Genomic DNA, 19,502 nt, shown 5'->3' with positions numbered 1-19,502 from the left:
GCAGAGAGTTTTTTCTTTTATCTAAGGATGTAGTGGGCAGGCTGTGAATTTGCATCTTTGGATGCAATTGCTTGCATAGCTTTTCAGAAAACAAACCAAAACAGGACCCAGCCACCTTGGCTTACTTAGTGTCCTGGGCTGTATTGATGCTAGCAGTTTTGGTGGAATATTCCCATCCTTGTTCTAGCATTAGTGAGGATTTGAGTAGGTCAACCACTGGCATGTTTATGACTGAGGCTGCTTGGAGGTGGTATAGTTAGAGATAAAATGGCTTTCATTAGAACTTACTGTTGCTAGCACTAGGGGCATGCACTGTTAGTGTAACAATTAGAATTGACTTAATTTCCAACGTAAGGAAGATCTTAATTGTTTGAGTATGCATGTATTTTGGAATTTGCTTCTCAGGGGATGTCTGTTACAACTGTCTGTCTTGAAGCAGCTTTTAATTAATTTTAAAGGCTGTTGTGCCCACTTCCATCATTTAATGTCCTGTCTACATAGGGGTTTCAACTAAGGAACCTCCATCTTATGCATGGTTAAAATTTGGTTGTGGCTAAATCCAGTTCCAATTGTTGGGCTGGCAAGCGTAGATGGAGCCAACCTGAGTTTTTAAAAAATGCTCTAGTTCACAAGAGACACCTTAAAACTATGCTCTAACCCAGAAGTCCCCAAACTGCAGTGTGTGCCCCCTGGGCCAGCCCCCATGGGAGGTGGGAAGGGAGTGCTACCTAGCTACATTCCTGGCTCCGGCTGCTGTCCCAATGCCCTGGCTGTCAGCCTTGCACCCGGGACCTCGGGCCCAGCTGCCATCCTGTCCGTGTACCCTCCTGGAGCTGCGGCTCTGCTCCCGGCCCTGGAGGGTGGTAGGGGAGAGGAGGATGCAAATGGATGGGAGTGGGGAGGTAAAAGTTACCTGTTGCATCTTGTTTCAGATTAGGTAAGACCACCTCTCGGAGAGTGACTGTCATTTTAAGTTTTGTAAAGAACCTGGCATATTGCGGCCCCAATCTTGATCTGGGCCTTTGGGTGTTGCCATAGCGCAAATAAATAACTTATTCAAAGGTTAAAGTTGGTTTTCTGTCAGATCAGGTTGTTCTTTTGCAAATATTTATACTAGAATTGTAGGATTACATATTTGTAGGAATCTAGGGTGCAAGTTCTGACACTTACAACCAGACAACTATCTCCAGCATGGAACTAATATTCACTGTGAATAGGTAACTGGCGCTACAATGCGTGCATGTGAGACATTAGCTCATGGGGCCCTACAACCAGTGTAACTGAGATTAGGAAGCAGAGTGTCACTTGCTACAAGAATTTTAGGGTTAAATGTATACATTGGGGATGGGGTGGTCTGAGAGCTTTTTGTTACTTAATGCTCAAATTGCTGAGCATTTACTCAATGGTGTGTGTAAATATTCTCAGTGTTTCCTGAAAATGCAATTCTAAATCATTTTCGAATAATGGATGATTAAGTTTGCAGTTGAAATCTGGGAAATAGATATCTAACATTAGCCTTTGAACAATTAATTGGGAGCCTGAAAAGGAACTGGGAATAAATGATTTCAGCCTTGTATTCTGTTCAGTCTCTACCCTGAGCTAGATGGCATGTTGAACCTTTGTCCAAACTGAGTTAAACCCAGGCTGGCGAATAACCAAGTGTAGTTTGTTAATGATAGTGGTTAAATTCTGTTGAAGGACATTGAGAAGGGGATTTATTTATTACATAGTGCTTGGATCCCCAGTCAGGATTAGTGCAAACATGCCTAAAGCACTTGTGCTAGCTTTGGTGTAGACAGGCTTCAGGCAATTCACTACCATATATACCGGTAATGAAAATCTACTTCAGCTCGGTTGTACCATTGCTGGGAAACAATTAAAAAACACTTATCCATAGAATCACCCTTGCTGCTGTTTCATTCTGCAAATTCTGTAAATTAGATATGTTTAAACTTGCAAATTAAGATTGTGAAAATATATTTTAAATAAGTTTGTGGCCTTTAAGTCTCTCTAGGCTAGTGTTTCTCAAATGCAGGCACCGTGGCTACATGTGGCCACCAGGGGCTTTTCTTGCTTCCAAAGCCTCCTGGGCAGTGATTGGGGGTGAAGGAGGCAGCAAGGTGAGGTTAGGCCCTGCCCCCCATCTTGAGCCACAAACATCGAAAGAGCAGTTCCCCACCTTCCCGGGGGTGGTGGGGCTGTGGCTTCCGGGTGTCAGCGCTGCTGTGGCAGGCAGCAGGCTCTGGCCACACAGCAGCGGGCTCTGACTGTGGGAGCTTCGTGATCTGGGCTTCGGCTGCACAGCGGCAGACTCTTCCCACGGACTTCAGGCTTGCGCCCCCCCTTCTCCCCTTATCACCCCTGGCCCCTCACCCATCTACCCCATCACTCCTGTCCCCCACTGACTCCCTACCCACCTCCCCATCCAAAGCTTAATTTGTCCCCCCATTTGCCAGGGCTGAGTAAGGCTGCTGTGAAAAGTGATATTTGCATGTTTATTAATATTGCTTTTCACTGCCTCCCAGCTAGCTAGCTAAAAAGTCTTTGCTGTGAAAAGTGATATTAACAAATATCACTTTTCATAGAAGCAGACTTACTAGCTAGCAGGTCTAACACCCCACCACCAAAAAAGCAAAAGAGAGAATAAAAAAGACACGAACATGCAAAGCACCTTATTTGTGTTTCTATTCTGTTTAGGTCCAGTAAAGAATAGAGACAGCTGTATGTTGTTGTTGTTGAGTCTTCAAAAACACCCTATCATAGATAAATTACGATGATTGCACATGCATATGTATTTGTTTTTCCTAAAGTTAATTAAGTATTTTAGGAAAAATTGTCAAAGCGGCCACAAGCAAGAGTTGTTGAGAACCCCCGCTCTAGGCAATCCCACTAAAATGGGATGTTTTCGTTGTTTCAAGGTTGTCTTGTAGCAGAAGAAACAGCAGTGAACGACCACTAGAATTAAAGAGCAGTTTTTGTTAACTGCAGCAGAACCCCATTGATTTAATCTGGGGATGTGGGTTGTACCTAAAATTATGGTTAAATGTAAGTCAGTTAAAATCTGGTACATTATATCTAGAAGAAAGAAGAGGTTACTTGATCATGTGTTTATGCCAGGCACTGAAAGGTGAACACTGCTGTGTAAAACAAGATTTTGATTTAAATGTTGGGTTACTCTATGATCTACCAACTTTCTTCAAAATGTCACAGTAATATGCAGTGAAATGTTTCTAGACCTTTTTGTAAGAAGCAAGTAGCTAATAAACCTGCTTAAGCTTCTACAGTTTTTTTTTTAAAAAAAAAAATACATACTTTTGCCCTGCTATTTCTTTACAATGAAGGTAGGATAGATTGCTTGCCTTTGTGAAGAACTAGGTATATTTCAAAGGCAGAACTGAGTCAACTGACCACCAGTTCTGGTCAGCTGTGTAAGAGCTATATTTATATGGTGAACTAAATATTGTATGTGGATAAATTCAGCCTGTAAGGTACACAAAACTAAAATAGCCTGGGAGGAGTGGAGGCTGTAAAACATAATAGGATTATTTTATATTGGCACAAAGGACATTCATGTATGCTACTAGAAAAGCATAAATTGCTATATGGGATTTTTATCTTCAATCCATCTGAAGTGGAAATGTTAAGATGGAATATGTGTCTTGCAGGCTAACAAGGCCTTTACAGCCTGCACTTAAAGTGTTAAATACCTAACACAAGAGTCTCCAGAAAATTATAATGTCAAATTGCAAGTACGACTTTAATTTACCATTCCTGGGCAATTTAAATAGAAAGACCTCCATAGGCAAATCCTTGCCCCTAATAGACACAGGTTCAGGATTATTTCTTTCCTGTGACTTGTTTATGTCAACCTGACTGAACAAAGCTTTAACATCATCCCCAATCAAAAGATTGTTAGGGAATAACTTCCTTACACCAGCTATAACTTCATGTTTAACACCATTCTATTCAAGATGGATTCTGGCTAAAGGCACACTTACAGTGAAATCATATTTCAGAGTGATAGCCATGTTGGTCTGTATCAGCAAAAAGAACGAGGAGTACTTGTAGCACCTTAGAGACTAACAAATGTATTTGGTTTCAGAGTAGCAGCCGTGTTAGTCTGTATTCGTAAAAAGAAAAGGAGGACTTGTGGCACCTTAGAGACTAAAAAATTTATTTGGGCATAAGCTTTTGTGGGCTAAAACAGACTTCATCAGAGGATTACAATATTCATACTCTTATTTGGTAAATCTTCCTCTTTGACAAGATCTGCTTTAACGAGAGTGATGTTAGAAACTGTAATTTGCCCTAAACAGCTTTTACCATTGACTTTTACATTCTCTGCACAAGTTATGGGGTTACCTTCACCTGAGCTCACAGTAAAAACATTTACATAAAAGGTGGCAGTGTTGGGGTAAATTTGGTTACACACAGGCAACTGCTTAGAGTCGAACAACATACCAACATTGTTACAAACTGGATAGATTCTATCCCCATTTCTGTGGTTGAGAGAAGCTGACTTTTCAGGATGATACAGTTCCTTTTGTTTCTTTATTCTCTTGAGTTGGAGCTTAAGTCTGTCCACTTTTGACTTAGCAATCGAATATATGCCATTCTTCGTTCATGTTAAAAACACAGGTGTTCTCTTTCAGCAGCTTCTCTTTCCATATCAACTATTTTTTGCTTTTGTTCAAGTTCTAGCTGCTGGTTTCTCACTGCAAGCATTTTCGCTAGGACTGCTTCCTTATCACTGGCAATTAACAGATTTCTCAGTTCCTGCTCTGGGGTCTTTTTCTTAAAAGACAACCCGCTCTGTGAGCACAATTTTTCCAGGCTTTTTCTGCCAGGATCTTGATCCTGCGCCACTTGGTGTAACTGATTTTTAACCCTTAAACTCTCTGCAATATCAAAATTAAATTTTGACAAGCATGTGGTTCTGATCCAAAAACCCAATTAACCTGTGGTAATGTGTATCCAACCCTGACTATGCCACTGTGACCAGTGTCCTAGTGGGGGCCAGCTATGGTCACTCAATTAGGGGTGAACTGCAAAGAATGGGGCTGCCAAACCTCAAAGCTGGTGGATATTCCAATACTTAGATTTACCAAGCCAGCATAAAACAGCTTCTTTATTACCTTACTGGTTACAAAGAAGCTAAACACACAGTTCCCTTAAAGTGATCCAGCCTCAGGCCTCTATCCGGGTACCCACGTCAAATATGATGATTTCTGAAAATCTTATTTAATCATATAAAGGAAAAAGGTTCTACCAATCCCAAAGGTTCGACACATTACCTCCCAGGTTAATGAATATTCCAGATCTTGCCCAAATACATGCTACAGCCAATTTTTATTAACTAAACTAAAATTTATTAAAAAACAAAAGAGAGAGTATGGTTAAAAGATCAATATACGTACAGACATGAGTTCAATTCATTGAGGTTCAGATTCATAGCATAGATGGTGAGCTTTGTCATTGCAAAGAGTTATTTCAGAAATAGTTCATAGTCCAATGTCCAAATATCATATTCAGGGTATACCAGCATTACTGGGACCTCAGTCTTGCGATTCAAACTTCCCCTGATGAAGCCTAAGCAGATCTGAGATGACAGAATCAGGACCCAAGGATCTTTTATACAATTTCATGTCCTCTTTGATAAATTGGGATTTCCTCAAGGAACAAAAGGTAATTAGGATAACTTTGAAGGAGATCCATCACCTGTACTTAGCTATAGGAATTAACCTAAGGCCATTTGCTTTTTTCTCCACCATTCACAGTACATTTCAAAGAGAGATGAATACCTTGATATCCCGTATCTGCAATTAATTTAAATTATATCAGAATACAAGCATAGACAGGAATTGTTGATTACATTGTAGACCCTACTCATACATATGTAAAACACAAACATTATCTCCCCACATGTCGTCTTTGGGTTATTTATTTTGCAGGATGTTTAACCCTTTCTAGCCATGCAACACATAAGGACTGACAATATTCTTGTAATAATCCCAGCCCGAAGGAAACTGCAGAGTAAGACAAGACAGGACACACTGGAGGAAGATGACAACAGCAGTGGGCTTCTTTCTCTTGTTTTCTCTCTAATATAGTGGTTGGCTGTGTCATCTGAGTACTAGGATATCAAGGACTTTGCATTTGTGAATTTCCAAAGCAGCTTTTACGACAAAGGATGCAGATGCTGCAGTTGAGATTAGGCATAACCCACAAGTAAAATACTCAATGAATTTGTATCACTAGCATTTTAATTAGATATAACTGGTGACCTCTGCCTGCCAAACTTTTGAACTGCATAGGCTAGGAAAAATATTCATCTTTTTCTTTGTTCTTTCTTACATCAAAAGTACCTAAAATTCAGTTTTAAATGTTAATACATTAAGATTTTGATTGTTTAGAACACACAAACCCAGAACTTGTCAAAGGAGAAATGTAATAGAGTTAATAGTATAACTACAGCAAATGGCTAAACCCCTGGTTAAGATATCTGAATAGGAGTAGAAGAAATAAATAGGGCTGTCAATTTAATTGCACCTTTAACTCATGCAATTTAACTGAGAAAATTCATCGCGATTAAAAAAATTAATTGGGATTAATCACAGTTTTAATCACTGTTAAACAATAGAATACCAATTGAAACTTGCTAAATATTTTGGATGTTTTTTTCTACATTTTAAAATATATTGTATTCTGTGTTGTAATTGAAATCAAACTGTTGCAACTGAATTCAAAGTGTATTCACTTTATTACAGATATTTGCACTGCAAAAATAAGAATATTTTTCAATTCACAAGTACCGTAGTGCAATCTGTTTATCGTGAAAGTGAAACTTAAAAATGTACATTTTTGGTTGTTGTTACATAACTGCATTCAAAACCAAAACAATGTAAAATTTTAGAGCTTACATGTCCAATCAGTCCTTAGCAGCCAATCGCTAAGAGAAACAAATTTGTTTACATTTACAGGAGATAATGCTGCCTGCTTCTTATTTACAATCTCACCTGAAAGTGAGAACAGACGTTCGCATGGCACTTTTGTAGCTGGCATTGTAAGATATTTACATGCCAGATATGCTAAACGTTCATGTTCCCCTTCATACTTTGGCCACCATTCCAGAGGACATGCTTCCATGCTGATGACACTCGTTTTAAAAAAAAAAAAAAAAAAAAAAAAAGTGTTAATTAAATTTTGTGACTGAACTCCTTGGGGAAGAATTGTATGTCTCCTGCTTTGTATTTTACCCACATTCTGCCATATAGTTCATGTTAGAGTAGTCTCAGATGATGAACCAGCACATGTTCATTTTTAAAAACACTTTCACTGCAGATTTGACAAAATGCAAAGAAGATACCAATGTGAGATTTCTAAAGATAACTACAGCACTTGACCCAAGGTTTAAGAATCTGAAGTGCTGTCCAAAATCTGAGAGGGACAGGGTGTGGAGCATGCTTTCAGAAGTTTTAAAAGAGCAATACTCCAATGTGGAAACTACAGAACCTGAACCACCAAAAAAGAAAATCGACCTTCTGCTGGTGACATCTGACTCAAACGATGAAAATGAACATGCATGGGTCTGCATTGCTTTGGATTGTTATTGAGAAGAGCCTGTCATCAGCATGGAAATGTCTTCTGGAATGGTGGTCAAAGCATAAAAGGGAATACAAATGTTTAGCATATCTGGCATGTAAATACCTTGCAACTCCGGCTATAACAGTGCCCTGTGAATGCCTGTTCTCTCTTTCAGGTGAGATTGTAAACAGGAAGCGGGCAGCATTATGTCCTGCAAATGTAAACAAACTCATTTGTCTGAGCAACTGGCTGAACAAGAAGTAGGACTGAGTGGACTTTGTTTTATTTTTGAATGCAGTTATTTTTTGTACATAGCTGAACATACAAATGTAGAGTTTTCTCGATAGAGATCACACTACAGTACTTGTATTAAGTGAATTGAAAAATACTTAATTTTTACAGTGCAAATATTTATAATAAATATAATGTGAGCACTGTACACTTTTTGTATTTTGTGTTGTAATTGAAATCAATGTATTTGAAAATGTGGAAAACATCCAAAAATATTTATATAAATGGTATTCTATTTAACAGCACGATTAATCGCGATTAATTTTTTTAATTGCTTGACAGCCCTAGAAATAACAATTAACAATCTCACCAGAAATTCTCAATTCGGTTCTAATTAATTTATTTTGTGCGGTGTTTATGCATAGTTTATCAACTGTAAAAATCCTGCATGTCTATAAGCCGTACTTGCCTGTCTAACATTGATAGGTTTGCCAGACTAACTTCTTAAACCATGGAATCTTGGCTTGAACACACATTTAAAACAAAGCAGTATGAAGAAAGCGTAGTATAAATAAGGCTTTGTCCACATTAGGACAAAAATAAACTGTATAAACCTGGTTAACACTTCAAAAACCACTTAACATAATAGAATCTGCATAAGTGTATTAAATCAAATGATTACTAGTATTATAGTAGCCCTTAAGAACCCTAGTAATGAACCATCTCCCCATTTTGCTGGGCACTGTGCAACCATTAAAGACGAGGGGGAAAAAGGTTGTAAGCTCTTGAAGTAGGAACAGTGTAATCCACGTTGCTCTTTCTTGGAAGCCATTCCAGTACACTGAATGATGGGGCATATACTGGGATGCAGCCAGTGTTTACTGGGCTCATAACAACGAAACAGGCCTCTGCCAGTTGCAGCATCCCCACATTGTCCCCTGCAGCTTGGTTCCTTCAAAGGATTGTTGTTCCCAGCTTGTTTGTGGCCCATTTGAAGCTTTTTTTCCCCCTGTTCATTCTATTTCTGCCCTTCTCCCACCCTATATTTGGTTTCAGAGTAGCAGCCGTGTTAGTCTGTATCTGCAAAAAGAACAGGAGTACTTGTGGCACCTTGGAGACTAACAAATTGGTTTCTCATCTTTCATACTATGCTAATTTTGTTCTCAACATTTTCTATGCCCTCCTTTCCTGTCACTCCATCCTCCCTACTTCTCTTGCACTCCTTCTTTGTTTGTCATGTGCCAACGTTAAGTTAATTTCTTCTAACATGAAGTATCTCACAGCACACATTATTTCTATCAACATAAGGGATCTATTTAGAACACTTCACCAGTTTAAATCATGACAATAATGTATATGTGTCTCTTTCAAAGCTGTCTAGTTATTATAGCTTTTGAATTACGTGAATATTTCTTTGGACTCTGAATTAGGTGAAGTTTAGCGTCTTCAATTCCATTAGTCAGTAAATTTCATAATTTGGGGGGTGGGGGGAAGAGTAGATGGGTGAGGGATATATGGAAATACATAGAAACAAAGTGCCCTGAGCCAAGTTTACAACTAAAGCAAAACAAATTAATTCTGACCATAATATTCAGCTGGAAAGACTGGCTGTGCCATATCCATTCAAGGATCTTGACTATGGATAGAACTGCTTTGAAATCAATGACAGCAAGCCTACAGAGACTTTAACAGGAGTCTGATTATCAAGACATTATAGCCTGTAACGTGAGCTGTTCTATTTTGAACCAACTATATCCTACATATAAAAAGCAATACTCACACTTCATTTATGGGTAGTTCCAATTCAATTTTATTGAGCCATGGTCTGAGCCTGTTGATGTTATAGACTGATATTTGTTTATATATGAATCTTCAGTTATGATTCCTGGGAATCGTGACACCTTGGAATCAAGATTTAGAAAGCCTCTTAATCCCATTAGGTTCTTTAGTCCCATTGATTTTCAGTGAGACTAAATCACTCAGGCACTTTTAAAAACTTTACCCCCAACATTACTTAAGTTTTATAGCAATACATGATAGAACTGACAATATCACTAACTGTTCAGAAGCACAGATTATCACTTCTAATGATCAGTGCTTCTGATTGAGCTTCACAGTTATGGACATAATGCTTCCCTAGTAGGACCTACAGAACCATGGTATGATTCTGCATGGCTAGAAGACAAAGGTTAAACTTCCTATTTCTCCTTGTCTCCCATTCTACACAGGGTTTTCTAAACTAGGTACCAACGCATTGTAACTGTGTTGTCCAAACTGAACAGGAAGTTGTAGTTTCCTATTTAATTTTAACTTCCTTTATACAGAAATTTTTCACATGGAATAAAATTTAAACCTAGTTTCTTTCATGGGCTTGTAATGGGGATACAGTCAAATACACAATATGTATTAAGAAACAGTCATTCAGTTACATTTCTAACTTTATCAAGCAGAGTTTGAGAAACCACATAGGTAAATTTTTCACTTACAACAAGATAGAGGATAATGGGAAAAATTAATGTTCAATAAATGTTGTTGAATATTCTGGTTATAGCTTCACAGAGCATGCTTCAGTTGTCCCCTAAACAACAAACCCTGGCTTGTAGCGTGTTTGAGTTAGCACCCTAGTGGTGATTAATCTAATGTAGTAAACTGTCTAAAATGAAACTTGTTTTCAAAATTAGTGGGAAAGCAATTTTCCAGTTTTTCTATGTTAACAGTTGATAGTTCAGTTCTTGTCCCAGGGTTGGAATCCATTTTTATTTTGAAGTGTTTGTACTAACTGCTAAAAACAAGTTGGCATCATAATCTATAGGCAAATGTTACTCTATACAGATCTCACTTCCAAATACTTTCCCTCTGGATTGTGATGCTGTGAAGAGAATACTTTTTAACAACACTCACTGTCAACTTTGGGTATCTTCACTGAACTAAGTCAATCATTAATTGCTGTAAGGCAGAGGTAGTCTATTTTTTGTTAAGGTCCAGATTTCTTGGTCAAAGTATAGTCGAGGTCCAGACTTCAGAGAAAATAATAATTAAATAAATGATAAAAAGTAAATAAAAAGATGTTGGGGTCTGTTCAAAGTGTCTTGTGTTCTGGATTTGGCCTGCAATCTGCCTATTGTTTACCCTGGTGTAAGGTATTTATTTGTGCTACTGCAAGATCAGAATTGAGTCTTAATTTCAATGTATTTATGCCATATGGATGTTCCATATAAATGCTATACTGATCTTTACATACAAAAATGTAGGAAATGAAGTTCCCTGGCATAAGACAATTCAGCCCCTTCATTTCATCAGCTTTATAAAGACTTCTTCATTAGGAGGACATTTGTTTGTATCAAGTTCCTGCTTTTCAGCTCCCAGTACACACTGTAAAATGCATGTCCCCTTTCCTGTAAAAAGGCCATTGTGTTTTGGCCCAGTTGTTTTAAAATTCAAATTATGTGAATACGGAATAGTTCAGTGTTTGCTAGCTACCTCTTCTCCCGCTAACCACCCAGAGAATTTGAACTTGGCGTGTCAATAGCATTATATTAGCAAAACCAAGAAAATGGCAGCTCAGCACTCAAGTAAGAAAGGGAGGGGAGACAGTTTGTAGAATACCAGAAATCTATTAGTTGGTGGTCTAGCGCTTCTATGGAACATAAAAAGTTGCTGCTTACAGAACTCACATAACTTACGGATACCCACAGTTAGTATCTAGGGTAGAGTAAATTGCAACAGTGTTGTACTTAGGATGGGCAAAAGGTCTTGAACAGCTCTCCCACCACCTCAAAAAAAAAAAAACCAAAACAAAACAAAACCCAAAAAACCTCAGGAATATAAATCAATAAAACAAAAATTCTCTTCTAGGGATTGCCCTGCACCCAGTTCCAAATTTCTCTGTCTCAGTATTTAGTAAACAAAAATCTCTAGTTTTCGCTTTCTTTCAGAATGATAAACAGAAATCCCAAATTACCTTTAAACTAGGCTTCAAAACAAATTCACTCATTTTAGCTGGATCCTCTCTGAAGGTGGGTAGCCAATTTCATTCCCTGTAGCTGTTCAGCTTTCCTAGTGGTGTCAGCAACTAACTTAATGGGCTTCACCTGCTTCTGGTGTCTGCCCATTAACCTTTGCCTCCCAGAATCCTGAAGCTTCCTGATCCACATCCCAGGCAAGTTGTGTACTGTATCACATATACATTGTGTAATACAAACTTTATATGTGTTAAGACTACAATACTTCCAACAAGCTGAATGTATGAGAAGGGACGAGGTGGCTTGGAAAGGTTCATATTTCCATTACTCTTATCCTCTGCATCAAGCACATTTATGCTACCACTAATTTAATAAATGATAGCTAATTGTTTATATAATAAAGGGAAAAAAGTTTCAAGATGCCTGGGTTTTCTTGAGGGAGAACCTTGGCACCTATATGCCACAGGAACTGGCACATTAAACAATATGCATATGTTTCATTCTCAGTTAAAAAATATTTACATTATAAAGGAGACTTCATCCTTTTTGTTCATTGACAACTGGAACAGTCCTTCTGAGTGATTACAAAGTAGTAGCCTCAAACTTTTTCACTGTTTATATCTTATTTTAAAAAACCTTCCAAGTAAACACAATACAGATAAGTACAAATAGCAAGAACAACGAGGAGTTCTTGTGGCACCTTAGAGACTCCCAAATTTATTCGGGCATAAGCTTTTGTGGGCTAGAACCCGCTTCATCAGATGCATGTGAAGTGGGTTCTAGCCCATGAAAGCTTATGCCCAAATAAATTTGGGAGTCTCTAAGGTGCCACCAGGACTTCTCGTTGTTTTTGCTGATACAGACTAACACAGCTACCACTCTGAAACAAGTAGCAAGGAAACTCAGAGATCCACATATGCAAAGGCCCAAGGCTATGTAGAAATCTTCCTCTGTAAAATAGGTACATACACACTCTCTGCTAAAATACCATTAGACAGATGTTCATGTGCAGAAATATTTTAAGTAGGGTTGCCAGGCATCCGGTTTTTGACCAGAATGCCCAGTTGAAAAAGGACCCTAGCGGCTTTGGTAAGTACCGCTGACCAAGACATTAAAAGTTTGGCTGGCGGTGCTGCGGGGCTAAAGCAGGCTAGTCCCTACCTATCCTGGCTGTGCACTGTGTCACAGAGGCAACTAGCAGGTCTGGTTTCTAGGTGGGGGCACCAAGGGGCTCCACGCACTGTGCCCATCCCGAGCACTGGGTCTGCACTCCCATTGGCTGGGAACTGGTTAAAATGGTTAAATCAGAAAAAAAAAAATCATAGCATTTTAAGAAAAAGCAGACTTTAAAAAAAAAAGTGGTTTATTTAAAATACCTAAACAATGCCCTCATGCATTTGCTGTAGCAATCAATTATATTCTGGTACAGTATCGTGTGGTTTAGTGCTGCGAGGCGCTTGGAGCTTGAGGGTGCTTGTGACTTTGCTAGGAGTGTCTGGATCCGTAATTAGCCGAGATACAAATCTTTGTTAAAATGTTTTATTTAACAGCCCAGATGGAAAAACTATTAAGCAATACAGTTAAAGGAAGTGAACTAGTATGTATAGGATGGGTAGGCCACTTGTTTCAGGAGAGGCATTGGCCTTCCCATATATGGAAAAAGACATTTTAGTTGTTAACTTCATGAGGAATCTGTGCCCAGAACTACATTCATCACAGGGCTGCATTTCCTCAGGAATGTTTCTGTTCCAAGCTGTCTTAGTCATAGCTGCAGCAGTGTGTCACATCTTTATAGACTTATTTATATAGTCTGCATGGATTTGCTGTGCGTCCACAGTTAGGCTTCCCTAAAAAGGTGATCTGCTTATAATTTCTCATTTCCTCTAACGGTAAAGGCTGTGTGGTGCCAACCTTTAATTCTACTTACTGAATTTAATACAGTGAAAAGAAGCAGCATATATTATATTATATTTAAACTGAAGCTTTTTGTAAATTAATACACAAAAAATTTAATTGTACAACAGGGATTGCTACATGCACAATATGTCTGCTACAAACCCACAAAAGCAAGGAAATGCAAAGTTAGCTAACAATACATACCTTTCTCTATCCGCAGGCACACTCATTATCATTACCACAAGTACTGTACACCACAGACTGCATACTGCAACCTTAACTCTTCCCCTCTTTCACCCTCCGCACAGACCCCTTTATCCGATTATTTTCCCCAAACATTAATAGTTGTGGATGTTAAGTGTGATAGTTGGTTTTTGAGAGGGTAATTTGGCAAAGGGTGCAAACATGCACATGGAAGTTAGAGGATGAGGGAAGGCTCAGACCCCTATTGGGGCAGAATTCAGGATGCAGTACATGGTCTCTGGTGCACAGTAATCGGATATTGGTAAGGTGTGTGGGACTAAAAGATTATGCACTGTTAGGTAGCTTAACTTTCCATTTCTCTGTGTGTGTGTGTGTGTGTGTGTGTGTGTGTGTGAACCCTTACTGCTGCACAATTATTTTTTTGTGTCTTAATTTCCTAGGTTTTAATTAGGGTTAGCAGTTTGATGGGGAATTCTGTTGGGGACAGAAATGCAGCTCCTGTGGCTGCATGTGAAACCTTTTTCATTGTAGTATAAAACTGGATAAAGTGTAGATCCTGATGAAGGAGAATTTCAGTTAGACTTTGGTGCACCTATCCCATATCAATCAGGCTTGGGTACAGAGTATGTAAACTTTCACTAGCAACTAAAAATGCTCCTAAATCCTTTATATAAAAAAACAAAAAAGCCTATCTCCACTGCCCCAGATCTACTAATAATTGTCTTCTCTTCCAATATTTTTGAAAAAACGACAATTTTTGTCTGTCAGCAAAGAAATGTAAGACTGCCAAAGAAAATTTGCAGCCAGAGCCCATTTTCAAATAATTTCTGTTAAAAATGTTATGAAGAGAAACCAGATAAGAATTACATAGAAAATGTACAGTGCCTAAGAACTTAAATGTCACACTGATTGGCTATATGCTTGTAGAGAAAAACAGGACTATATGCTCCATTTTAGAACGCTATGGAATTACTACCAGATATTTCCATAATAATAAGGGAAACTAACAGTCCAATAATTTTCTGGATACAGTGGTTTATAAGCATTCAAATCCTGTGTTTTTCATATAAAATATGCATAATATGTAGCTTACTCATATTTTAGGGATATCTTTATTAAGATTTGTAGTGCGAACAAAACACTTAATCCTTTTTTTGTCTTGCCTGATTCCTGACATTTTCAGATCCATTTTAAAGTCATTTTACACTCAGAATGAGACATTTCTTTTGTAAATAGTTATGTGAAAATTGTTTGTGTTTTTATTTCTAACTGATAACTGAGTCTTATTTTTAATAGTTTCTTTGAGTTTTTACATTTGCACAGTAAAATATCTTACTAAATTTGATTTTTTCCTGCCTAAATTCCATTACATCTAACTTTTGTACTTTCAAGATGTCCAGGAGAGCTTCAAATAACTACCTATGGTTTGAAACCATGGAAATAAAAACATTTCATATCTATTTATATTCCAACAGGCTATGGAGCATTATTGTACACACTCTAACTTGGGATTATCTATATTATGACCTCCACCAACCTTCGTTCTGAGAACAGAAGGAGTAATTTATTTTGAAAATGGTGCATGTATTTAACTTATGGCCATTTGGACTAAATGAAATGACAGGAAAAGAGTGTTTTCATCACTGTGGTATCTTCCTAAAATAGCAATGGACTGGAAGGTGAATAAGGAGGGAAAACCTGTTAGGTCATATCAAAATGTCAGCCTGTTCTCTTTAGTGTATTATACAGTGCCTTTGTCCAGTCTCATTTTAAATAACTGAAAAACGATGCTTCCACAAATTTCCTTGAGAGACTATTAGTCAGTCCAACATATCACAAAATCAGGGCATTTTTTTAATGTTTAGTTTAAATTGGTGGGTCTGCTCGCTCACCAGGGATAAAGGGACCAATTAGGGATGTTTATAAAAAACTAAATGACTTATGTGCATCAGTCATCATCACAGGGAGATAACCGTTCTTTTTTGCTAATAAAAATGAGGTACTATCAGCAATTGAGGTGTCAGAAGAAAAATGTTGAAACAAAATGATAATCTAAACAGTATTAAGTGACCAGGCCCAAATGATATGCGTCCAATAGATTTCATGAAGTTTAAGTATGAAGTGGTTGAAGCACAGTGGATTGATTTAAAGCCATTTTAAATCACTGATTTTAATCATGATTTAAATTGGCAAGCAGGGAACCTTGTTTTAAATAATTGATTTTAATCTTGTTTTGGATATGTACTTTTTAATTCTTTACCTAAAGAAAAATTGATTCTCGTTGGCTTTTAGCCATTACATCATGTTGTTTTACAGCTAAATATAGTCTTTATGTTAAATTTAATGCTTTTTTTTTTGGTAACCAAGAGGATACACAATAACTATACATATTTATTTAAGCAATTATGAAGCAAAATTTGCATTTATTCAGATTCTTAATTTTTACATTCATTTTAATTATGGTAGAAAATACACTTATTTACAAGATTTTTTTTTTATTATTATTACTTATGATTTGTGTCAAGCTCTATTTGGATGGAAATTAAAATTCAATTAAAATGCACAAACAGCATTTTTAATTTTTTTATTGATTAAATAAAGCTACCTTAAATGAGCTGGATACATTAGAAAAAAAGCGGATTAATCAAAACATGTTTTGCATTTAAAATTAACCAATTTATTAAACAGATTAAGTATGATCTATAATCAGTGAATTGAGTTGTTTGTTTGGTCACTATGTCCTTCAAGTTTTTAGAACTAGTTACACCTAGTTTTTATTCATAAATTGGAAGAGGGAAAACAAGTGTTCCTGCTTTTTTAACTTCTAATTGGTTTTTTAATTTTGAAGGAGCAAGTAATTGAACTGAACTAGTTGAATAAACTGAAATGAAGAAAATGGTCTCTGCACCTGCAGAAAAGGATGCTACTGTTAAAAGCTGGTTTATCATTTCAAAAAGCTCTGGTTCCAGGTGTTTAGCCAGTGACTTCTATCAGCTCAGTGGTTTGATTTTCTTTAAAACTTAGCAGCAAACATGTACTACATAATTTTATTTTTTATAATTAAATGATGTTAATAAATTATAGTAAGTTTATGTATTAAGAAAGGTTGACATAATATCAAAATCAATTTTAAATAGGTTTATTTTAAAAAAAAACCCTCTATTTGATTTAAATTTAAAAAATACAATTTTTTAATTTTTTTAAAAAAATCTACTTTTATCCACTGTGGGCTGAACTGCTATCAAAAATTTGCAGTTTCTCATTAAAAACAGCTACTATACCAGAAGATTGGAGGATAGTAGATATCCTTATATTTAGAAAAAGACTTTAGGGGGGATCCAGAGAATTGTAGATTAGTAAGCCTTACATCTATACTTGGTAAATTTGTTGAAACAATTAAAAACAGAAAAATAAAAGACCGGGAAGATCATGATATGATAGGTTCTAAAGAATGCAGTTTCTGCAAAGAAAAATCATGACTCACAAATCCGTTAGAATTCACTGAAAGTGTCAGTAATATAATATATGAAGGAGAATCAACTGACATTTATTTATGCTTTTGAAAAGCCTTGGATAAGATCTCTAACTAGAAGCCACTAAATTAATGAATCTGTCCTGGCATGAGAGGCAAAGTATTGTCATGGATCAAAACCTGACTAAGGGACAGGAAACAAAGAGTAGGGAATAAATTATCAGTTTTTATCATGGCAAAAGATAACAGCAGGATATCTCCAGATTCTGTACTAGGTGGAGTGTTTAATATATTTATTAACAATCTGATGGAGGGGTGAGCAGTGAGGTAGCAAAATTTTGCAGATGACAGCGTTGATTAGGTTAGTCAGTTCAGAGAAGAATGTGAAGAACGCCCGAGGGAGCTAACCAAACAAAATGAACGGGCATCACAGTTGCAGATGAAGTTCAGTGTTGATAAATGCAAAGTAATACACATTGGAGGGGAAAAAATTGTGCTACTTATGGCTTGTCTACGTGAACATTTAGTTTGCAGTAAGCTAGAGTGTAAGTTTGTCCCTCACTAGCCTGCTGTTCGCTAACTGTCCATATAGACTCTGCTGCCTTGCACTATTGGTTAGTATGCTTTGATCTACTGCTCTTTCAAAGCAGGGTAGATCAGAGCATGTTGAGGAATTGTTAGTGCGCATCAGCAGGGTCTCCATGGACAGTTAGTGCTCAGCAAGCTAGGGAGGGGCAGATTCACATCCTAGCTTACTGCAAATTGAATGTTTATATAAGAAAACCCTCATGTTCCTAACAGGGTTCAAACTTCACTGTATTAAGTCAAGAGAGTTTTTAAAAAATAATTTGAAAATAAACTCTCCACAGTGGTACCTTCCTAGTGTAACGTCCAATCTGCATATACTAGAAGTACAATCATAAGTGTTTAACCAGGTCATAACACACTCTCACCTAACCTATTTGACAAGATTACTTGAGGCATGTTATCACAATAATGTCTGAATCACATTTGTATGTCCATATTACCATGCTGTCCTACTATGTTTGATATATTAGTAGCTCAACTACTTACATTTTATTTTTCAGAAAAATTTCAACTCGCTCATCTGGGTTGTACTACTATGTTGCTCGATTTGGCATGGATTTGCCCAACCAGGTACATCTAAATGTTGTAAAAACCTTGAATTCAGCAAGATTGATTTAAAGTAAAGTTGAACTGTATATTTTTACCATGGTTTCATTTAATATAAATAGCACACTTTTGCCTTCATGTACTTCATGGTAACATATCAGAGAAGCAGTAATAATAAAAAAAAGCTCATATTTTGCTTTTTCTTGGTGGCCTGTTAGAACTGGATTAACCTTGAGTTATATGGCTAGTAGTGAGTAATTTATTTATTTTAAATTAAGTGTGATTACCAGCATATTTTAAAATAAAATTTATTTCTGTTCCTTGATAGGTGGAAGTGATTGTATAAAAGCTAATGCAAAATCATGTGGGGAATGTATACAAGCAGGACCAAACTGTGGCTGGTGCAAAGAAATAGTGAGTTTATTTGTGAAATGCTTTCTCTGATGTTTTGTCTTAGTTTTTAGGGTACTAAAACACCTATCTATTCTTACCCCATTTTAAGATTTTCAATAGTAGCTATTTACTTCAGTGTCTACAATGTCTAAATCAAAGCTGAAGAACAATTCAAGTATCTTATGCTAAATAACTGGATGAAATCTAAATTGGCTAGCTCTGCCCATCAGAAACTGCCAGAGATTTTGATCTCTTTCATTGCCAAATGTTAAGGACACACAGACTTTAGGAGATCTGTCTCATAGTTATTTAAAATCATTCCAGTCTGGAGTCTGTCTGGATGTGTTTAATTATATTCTCCCAGTGACATTAGAGGATTGGTAATTCTAGATACAAACAAAGTGGAAGAGGGAAGCTGGGAGTGGGAGATTTGAGGGGTTTAGATAGGTTTTAAACCTGAAATGTTGAAGTTTCAGTATTTGATTCTTAGGTTAGATTGGTGTTTTAGTTTTATATTTCATACCAAAAAAAAGAGAATGCAAGGTTATGTAATTAAGCACTCAATTCAGGAAGTGCAAAATTTAAGATTGAACATACAGGATCTGATCTTGTGTATCAGATAATAC

The 19,502-nt window shown here is 37.0% G+C and overlaps 1 protein-coding gene across 2 annotated transcripts in view; it reads left to right on the top strand.

Moving 5' to 3' along the window:
- The window catches only part of ITGB1 (integrin subunit beta 1), a 76,886-nt gene that overhangs the window by 9,618 nt on the left and 47,766 nt on the right, over nt 1-19,502 (top strand). For both annotated transcript variants that reach the window (XM_038389261.2, XM_038389260.2), the window contains exons 2-3: nt 18,438-18,507; nt 18,812-18,897. In XM_038389261.2, the coding sequence (XP_038245189.2) occupies nt 18,438-18,507; nt 18,812-18,897 (156 nt within the window). The remainder of the gene's footprint in view (nt 1-18,437; nt 18,508-18,811; nt 18,898-19,502) is intronic.

Source organism: Dermochelys coriacea, chromosome 2 (assembly GCF_009764565.3).
Source record: "Dermochelys coriacea isolate rDerCor1 chromosome 2, rDerCor1.pri.v4, whole genome shotgun sequence".
NCBI lineage: Eukaryota > Metazoa > Chordata > Testudines > Dermochelyidae > Dermochelys > Dermochelys coriacea.
The sequence above is the reverse complement of the archived record's forward strand: the minus strand, read 5'-3'. Positions and strand labels throughout refer to the sequence as shown.